This window comes from Morone saxatilis, unplaced genomic scaffold (genome assembly GCF_004916995.1).
Source record: "Morone saxatilis isolate NCDOM2014 unplaced genomic scaffold, NCSU_SB_2.0 Contig24, whole genome shotgun sequence".
Classification (NCBI taxonomy): domain Eukaryota; kingdom Metazoa; phylum Chordata; class Actinopteri; family Moronidae; genus Morone; species Morone saxatilis.
In genome coordinates, this window is record NW_023339807.1 from 15,529,279 (window position 1) to 15,538,537 (window position 9,259).

Genomic DNA, 9,259 nt, shown 5'->3' on the forward strand with positions numbered 1-9,259 from the left:
CAAACAAGAGCACGTTAGTGGTTTGTGTGTGTGTGTGTGTGTGTGTGTGTGTGTGTGTGTACTTGCGTGCGTGCGTGCGTGCGTGCGTGTTATTCCCATGTCTGTCCTCATTGCATAATGAAGGTCCCACCTTTCAGTGTGCCATGTCCTCCCACTCTCTCTCTCTCTCTCATTTTCTTTATGTACCACTATCTACCTCTCCCTTGTTGTGTCTTTCATTCTATTTATCCCTCCATCTCTCTTTTCCTCTCTGTCCATCTCTCCTTCCCGGAGGCCATGTGTTTATTTCTATCTACCGTCCATCTGTTAGTATGAGTGTTTAAGCTGCCGACTGCTCCTCTATTTGCTTCACTTCGCAGGTGTCCTTCCCTCCTCAAACTATTTCTTTTTCTCTGCCATTCTCGCTTCTTTCTTCTTCTTCATCTCTAGATTCATTTTTGTTTAAAGGAATAAGATTTTGGAAATTGGTCCAGTTGGTCAACTCATTTAGTAAGTGTAATGTAGACACTACTCATCTTTTCCCATGCAATCACTGTAAAATACACTTTTCTGAATGATTCAAGGAAATAAGTGTCTTTTTCGAATGCCAGAACACTGGAATTTCTTAATAGCGCTACAGCTAAATGTCAAGTTATCTCAAATTAAATGTGATAATAAACAATGGTGGCTTTTGTTGATTTTTATAAGGTCAGGAAAGACAAAAATAGGACTAAAAATATAATGTTGTTATGTTACCTGGAAATACTTTTCTCATAGGACACAATGTGCCACATGTTTTACATTGCCAAAGGGGAAAGCACAGTGAGTAATAGTAGAGTGTGTACAGCTAAAGAGCTGCACAGTGTGCTCACCTTTGTTTTGGGATAATGTAGTTTTTAAAATAAATTATGTAATAAGATTACTTTTTCTGAATTACAGACTCATGTAATGCATCAAGTACTACATCATCAATGTGTTTCCCAAAATAGCATTCCTGCAAAAAGATGAGGAAGGATTTAAAATGTCATTTTCATTAACTAAGCAATGCCATGGATGCCACGTTTGTCCTTTGCATGTTTTTAAAACCTGAGGGAATAATTGTGCATAAGCTTTTACTCATAGAAAAATGCCAGTAGCATCATTGAGCTTTTTAAAGTGAATGTAACATAAAGGCAATGTGCTCATACAAATAAAAAGCACCACTTAACATTTTAAAAAGCACATCTAAACAGTCTTCAGATCAGTCAAGTTACATATTAAGATGGGATGATGTAACCGCTGGCTCGGTTATTATAACAACAGAGCTTCTGAATTGTTTTTGTTTCATCAAGAAGAAGAAGATAATAAGCTGCTTAAATTTGCTTTTTATTACCAATACCATCACTGTGGGTATCTTCCATTTCCACACTTACGTACATACCTAGTCCTTTTGCTCTTGAGTGTGTTTTGTGAATGCTCAAGCTTGGCCTTACAATGGAGTTTAATGACTGCTGGATGATGGTTCAAGAAAAATCAAGAGCGTGAATTGGATAGGCCTCAACATAACTCTCAAAAGTCCATGAGTATTTTCCACAGGGAAGACATATGCTTACTAGTGTTATTCGCAAATTAATGTACTATTAGTCTTTAACATTTTATAATGAAAATTTGCTATTTAACATTGTAGTGTAGTGTGCATGACCGGCTAGAATCATCTACTAGGCTCACATAGATGATTTTGTTGTCTGTATTACTCACTACCTGCTTCCCCAAAACTCCCAAAAACCTGCATGTGTATTCTTTCATCCTCACTGTGTCTGTCCGACCTCTCTGTATCTGCCAGCTCACCTACTTTCTTTACTTTATAGTCCATTAAATGTGTGAATAAACACACTCATGCACAAAGAAACACATACACGCAGACCCCCATTTGCTGGGTGAATCATCCAATTTGTGTTTTGGAGTACAACTCTTACTATAATGTTAGCACACACACACACACACACATAACATGGGATGGATACAGAGTGTCCCAAGCCCACTGTTAGAGACTGCATCCTCCACACAAACACTGACACAGAGCTTGACATACACTCTTAGTATGACTCCCACACACACTCTCCTCTCCTGTCACACACACACAAACACACTCTTGTTCAAAGTGGTTTATTTTCGTTGATCATCAGAGAAGAGGTGAGGATACAAGAACAAAAAGATGAGGCTTGTGGCAGGGGCAGAGGTAAAAGGTGGAGGACAAAGAGCAGGATGTGATTTTTTTTTTCATGGTTGAGAATTATTGTAATGAGTTTCTATAGGAGAAATTCTAACCATTGTTACTATGACAACACATGAAGGCCAGCAGTGTTCGAATATACCACTGCCCTGAGGCTACCTGGGGGTTTGCCAGGTGTAAGTGTGTGTTGATGTGTTGTTGTGGGTGAGTGGATGGTGGCAGGGCGAGAGTTTACCCTACCACCTTCCACAACACGTTTAAATACAGGGAACCTTTTGTTGTTCTTGTATACAGCCAAAAGTGTATGTTGTCTAACTCACAACTCATAGCAGATAATGCAATTCATGTATGCATGCATGTCTTCATTTGCATTCTTATATCTTCATTCATGCATGTTAGAATGCACTCTACTTTAATTCCCTCCATTTAGCATTTAAAAGCAGTATATACACATTTATTAAATGGTTATTTCATACTATAATGTAGCATATAAGTAAATTCTGCTATTTGTCAACAACTGCAGTATAACTCCTCCTGTGGACATCATGTACATGTATCAGTGGTTTTGGTTATAAGCCATTTATCATATGTTTACATAATGTCCATAAATGCCATATGGAGGGTCGGGGTTAAAGTAAAGTGTTTTTGTTTTTCTTTCATCTACTACAGCCTCTTGATATATTGTAGTTCTGGATGGGTCATCTGGTTAAGAGATGCAGATTAGCTGCCATTTCAGACCTATTTTGCGCTTTTGTCTGTCTCTAAGTGCTTGCATTGTGCACACTAATTGAGCAAATTAAATGTCACATTTTCTGTGTCTGTTGAACATCTTCTCCTCATTCCTCTATTCGTTCCTGCTGACCTGTTTCAGAAACTATTTTTCTCTGCTCCTCCTGCTATAAAGCGATGCTGTTTTTACCTGGAGGTGTGTTGATGTTACACAGACACACAGATGGGTGATTCCCCCTTTTTTTCTGACAGCTACATCGATGGCTGCGCTGTAGTGGAGGAAGCGAGGGAAACACCCAGGCGTATGAAACAAATCACAGCAGCGCAGCCATCATCAGCCGTGTCACTATGTGGAGATTGCACAGGGAACCCTGCTGAAATCAAATGGATGCAGGCGTATACACAAACAAACTCTCATACACACACACACGCATGTGCACACTCTTTAACGCTTCCATGCACATACACACATAGCCTGCCTTGACAGACCAATCAGCACCCCACTGTTTCTGACCGAGGAGGACAATTTTGAACACACACAAAAACACACACACACACACACACACACACGCACTGTTGGAAATGTGCACACTCGCACTGCACTTGTACATGCTGTACTGTAGCAATTTTGTAGGTTATTTTACCTAAAGCACAGACATGTATGAATGCTCTAAGGGTTTTCTATCGGCTCTCATCATATTTTATTCATAGTTTTTGAATAAACACAAATAGAGTGGATGAGTGTATAGACGTGGGCACTAATGCCTGTTTGTGCGTTACATTTTTACTGAACCCAGCCAAAGTTATTTTTGGCTAACCTGTCTTATCGTTCAAGAGTGTGCGCGATGAAGTCTTGGCTATTTCCTACACGCTTCAAAATGTTGCATGCTCCCTCGCTCTCACTCTCCAACTCACTATATCTCTTTTATTCTCCCTCTCTCTCCCACTGTGAGACTCACACACTCACAAGCAGGAAGGAAGAGCACTCATACATTTTCATTAAACACTCTTAATCTTAATTCATTACTTATCAGGAGATATGTGACCTCATTAACATTGCCTTCTTCTCCATCTTTCTCTCCTCCTATCCTGTGCACACACCCTCGCCTCCAGCATTCATCCCTCTCTCCAACTGGTGTTTCCTTCCTTCCCCATTTATATTTACTCATAGCTCTTCACTGTCTTTATCTTTTCTTCCCTTCTCCCTTTTTTTTCTCTTGGTGCCTGCCCTTCAGAGGAACCTGTGAGCACTCAACAGCCCATTGAAAACAGTGTCTAATCTGAAAGTTAATTAAGTCTGTCTTCCTCCCTGTGTTCCTGCTCCTCTTCTCCTCTCAAGCATGTCTTTCTGGTTGAGAGACTGCTGTCACTCTCTCTCAAATGCATTTGCCATATGTCCCATGTGGGCCGAGCTGGAATACAGACAAACCAGTCTGTGTTTTACACTTTTACACTTCCTGCAGGCCTCGAACCTCCGGTGACAAGAGAAGACTGACACCATGTAATTCGAATTGACAGCATCTAATTAAATGAAATTTGGTGGTGTCAATCTTTGAAGTGTTTTCTTTTTCATCTATAAGGGGCATATTTTTCAGCTACATATAGAGGCGATATAGAAGGGATCTCACACCAGATGGATTGGAAGTGAAAATAGACTTGGCTTGCCTCTCGACATGAGGAAATGTGGATCTGGAACAGAGCTATCCCTCTTAATCCTCTCCTCTCTCCCATTCACTTCTCCTTCTGTCGTGCGGCTCCCTTCCTCATATTTGTCCTCGCTCCCTTCAATCATCTGGGCTAATTCCCTGGCCAAAAAGCCACCGATTTACCAATTCCTCCTCTTTACTGACTGACTCAGTGCTCTGTTTTCTCCTCCTCCTCCTCCTCCTCATCCTCCTCCCTCCCTCCCTCCCTCTCCTCTCCTAGGGTGCAGGCTGTACGGCTCTGGTGGTTGCCGTGGTAGCCAGGAAGCTGGAGCTGACCAAGGCTGAGAAACACGTACACAACTTCATGATGGACACGCAACTCACCAAGAGGGTGTGTAGGCTTGTGTGGTATCGCTGGTGTGAATGAGTGTGTCTTGCATAAATAAAACCAAACTATAATTTTTAAAAGAAAGCATGTATTTTCTACATACACTGTGGTGGGACTCTAATAGAACTGTAATTTAGAAAAGTACAGTTTGTATGTGTTATTGTCCTTTTGGGTGATGTTTTGCTATATTTTCAGATTACTTTGGGGTTGACAAGGTGGTTGAGAGCCCTGCAAAACGACTTGTCCTTTCACTGCCCCTCCTTCACCATCCCCAACTTTTACATCACACTATCACCTTGTATTGTTGTGACAAACTGCCATGTTATTTGAGTGAAGGCAATAAAAGGTCATCTCTTTCTCACCCTCTCTGTTCTGCTCTCTCACTTACCATCTCTCTCTTTCTTTCCATCTCCGATACTTTTCCTCCCACATGGCCATCCCTCCACCCAACTGCCTCCCCTCTCCTCTGACATTTGTCTCTCTTTCAGTAAAACCCTTTTTCCATTCTCTCTTTCTCTCTATCTATCACCGTCTCTCCTGTCCTCCCTCCTTTGCCCTCTAGTTCCCTTCGTTCTTTCCCCCTTCGTGCTTCCTTCTCTCCATCTCTCACTCCCTCCCTCCTCCAGTCCTTTTCAATTTTTCATACAGTTGAAAGACCCAAGTTTTAAAAATAGCTCCCATATCAAATATGTAGGGTACATTATGGCAGCAGGGTATCTGGGTGACTGAATGGTGTAGGGTGATCAATAATTTCAGCGTAGATAAAATATCGACAGAGATGGACTCTCTGTTGGAGCCGGGCTCTCACCTCATCTTCCTGTAGACTCTGTCCAGGTCAGCCGGTCTGTTTTCACAAGATGATTAACACCTTGCACTCTCTCTCTCTCTCTCTGTGGTGTGTGTGTGTGTGTGTGTGTGTGTGTGTGTGTGTGTGTGTTTGTGTGTGTGTGTGTGTTGTGTGTGTGTGTGTGTGTGTGTGTGTGTTGTGTGTGAGTGAGGGAGGGAGAGAGAGAGAGAGAGTTTCTGTATGTGGATTATTTACAATCTTGAATTCAGCTGACCATCTGAAGCAGTTGTTCCCAACCTGTGTCTGATGAATGGTTTTTAAACTGGGTGTTATATAACATATATATATAAAAGTGGATATTGTTCTAATATTTTTATATACATTACATACTGATCTTGGAATTGTCATATTTAGACTTTGTCTCTTTCTAAAGTCTTCTTTAAAACTCCATTTGACTTGAATATCTCAACAACCTCAGCTGTACTTGTTTTGTGCAAGTGTAAACCCAACGTCACAAATTGGTTTGTGGAGTACCTCTTTGAAGCTTCGAGTCTGGCATTATGGTCATTGCCATTGTTGTTTTTTCAGAGCCAGCGGCGGTGACGTACTCTACATGAGTTGCACTCATGGGCTGCGCAGTTTTGACTCATCCGTGGCAGGAAACAGTGGCAGGTCTCACATGCAGTGACACAATAAATGGCCATAAAGGGGACCATAATTTACTAAATGAACTTGAAACTAGCAATCAAGACCATAAACTCATTCAGAAATTGTTTACTGAGCTAATCAATCTCAAAAGTCAGAAGCTGGGTAATTTTTTCATAAAACTCAGTACTATCAGACTTTTTTGGAGCCCAAATGCCCTACATGACATCAGCATGTTAGCATAGTCATTGAGATTATACTAGGATGCTCATGTTAGCACTTAGCTCAAAGCATGGCTGTAGGCTCTTACTTAGGTAAATTTGGTCAAGTTTGTATTCATTCACAGCCTATTTATATCTTCATGGAAACTCACATTTATACCAACTGTGGTAGATAACTGCACAATAATTCATTTATCCAGTAGTTTTAGAAATGTCAACTTCCCTTGTTACTGTAAATATACTAAAGACTGAGGTCTTGTCTACATGTATAGCAGATATTTAAAAAAAAATCTATTTCACCTCTGACAGAACCTTTGTTTTACAAAATATCTCGTCCACATATGAACGCAAAAAAGCTTCAAACAAACACACCTGCCCAGTAGATGGGAATAAAGTCTACCTCAATGATACATCAAATGCCAGACCGGGTTCTGAGCATGCGTAGTGAGCTTATTAGGTGGTAGTAAGTTAATAACACAAGCAATAGTAGCTAATTATTTATTTATCTATAGTTATTTGACAGGTATTTCTTCACACACACACAGTGCTAGAGGCTAAAGGAAAAGTTTGTTGTCAACAATATCCATATACGTGTGGACAAGGCCTCAGCCTAACACTAATTTGTAATCCTTTGTTTCTTTTGCTAATAAACTCATGTCAAATCATAATTTGTTTTTCAAATTAGTCTTATGTTTCTGAAGTTTTTAATTTCTGAATGGAAAATAATATTTTTTGTACCTTTTACAAGCTATTACATGCCATTCATTCCAGAAATATAAATAAAACTGATAAAGACATACATTTTAAAGTGAATTCCCCTACTCAATCCAGTAAATCACAATCTTAACAAAGGCAGTCATTGGGTAAGGGAGGTGCTATATTGCAGTTTCATTCAACTCAATACAGCATGCTGCTTGGTGACATTTCCTTCAAAGGGTCTTCGGTTTATGCAGTGGTAATTGTCTCCTGCCCTCTATTACTGAGAGACCACTGATTGAAGCTGTTGTATGCACATTGATTTACATGGCTGGGGCCATTCTCTGCCATATCATCGTAACAAGAGAATACAGTCACTCAAGGCTTTATAATGAATAATGCAACGATAGACTCTACATCCTGCCTTCATCGTATGTGAATACACAAATAGATTCAAAAGCACACACACTTTCTACATTAGTGAAATGGTCTTTCCGTCCCTTTGAAGGATTAACAAGAATGTCACTTAAATGCCAATCAGTGAAGCTCTTGGCTAGTAGACTGTGTTGCTGGTAATATCTCTGTTTGATGTTGTCGTCTTTATCTTTATTTACACGTGTTGGGTGTAGTTGTCCACCAGTACTTAAATGTTACAGAGCTAAAGCCCTTAAACTGCAAGCAAAGTAACTTCTACACAACAAAGTAAAATAAACTTTTCCTTAGACGTATGTGTACCTCACAGATCATTTTAGTTCAAATGTGTGTGGTATTTTTGACACTTTCTGACACATACTTCAAAATATTTTCACTTTCTATCATATGAGTGTTCTCTGCTTTCATCCTCAGATCAGAGTTTTAGACGCTGCCGACAGGACTGAAGTAGAAATCTTGATATCTCTTGTGGCGCAGATTGGGTGCGGAGGACCTAATAACCTTATCAGGAAGGATGATGTGCTTTAAAAACATCATTCAAAGTTCAATGCACAGGGTTAATTTTTATGCAGTGTTCAGTGAACTGAAGTGTTCCTCTCCCTTTGATAGGATTAATATGGATGTTAATTAAATAACAGTTAACATAGTCCCTAAGTCGACTGTGTGTGTGTGTGTGTGTGGTTATAAGTGCTCATGTTTGATGTCAGGACTTGTTGTCTTGATGTAGAGTGTTAAACATCTTTTTAACATTGGTTAATTCAGAGCACCGTCAAAAGTCTGTCTGGTCAGACCACTCAGAGCGCTCTCGACACTGAAAAAACAGGACATGCTTACTGTAGGCGCTAAGTCAGTGGAGTGGTGTCTCCTTCCTTTTGATGGCACTACCATGCCACTAACTGAAGCAATAAGTCAATTGACCTTGTGAATATGGCTGACTGAGTCCGTTTCTGAGGTCAGTGTTTTTATTTCAAGCTTTTTAAGTCTCGATGGAAAGTTGAAAATGTCAGGTCTTTCTATAAATTTGTACTCCGAATGTGTGTTCTGCCTCCACTCTGGGCCATTGGTTAATTCAGAGCACTTTCAGAAGTCCCTGTGGCATATTCAGAGCTTCGCCCTCTCTGAATATTCAGAGTACACTCTGGGCTCTGGCCAAGGAGGAGGTACTGGAATGCCTTCCAATGTTTACACCACTAGCCAAATGGGAGCAATTTAACCCCCGAAGATTTCAACTAAGCTAGCTTTCAAAAAAATGTATTTGATACTCTGAACTGAATGCATTTACACATCTTTTTTCCCACTCTTTACCAGTTGTGAGCCAGAGTGCGCTGTCTAGATTAATGAAAGGTTCTCTGTCCCCCATTCAGGAGACACAAAACGTATGAAACCAGAGGAAGACAAATATTATTTAAATTTTATGAAATGTTTTATGAGTCTTCATTGAGTTTTTTGAGCCTCTGTCTTGTGTTTGCATGCATTCATGGATTTCTGACCCATGTTTGCATGTCCACTTGTGTGTGTGTGTGT

General features: G+C 40.2%; 1 protein-coding gene across 1 annotated transcript in view; it reads left to right on the top strand.

Annotated features, from left to right (window-relative positions):
- kcnn3 (potassium intermediate/small conductance calcium-activated channel, subfamily N, member 3) overlaps window positions 1–9,259 on the top strand; it is a 58,103-nt gene that overhangs the window by 29,840 nt on the left and 19,004 nt on the right. The window contains exon 6 of the mRNA XM_035672178.1: window positions 4,847–4,957. Within this exon, the coding sequence (XP_035528071.1) occupies window positions 4,847–4,957 (111 nt within the window). The remainder of the gene's footprint in view (window positions 1–4,846; window positions 4,958–9,259) is intronic.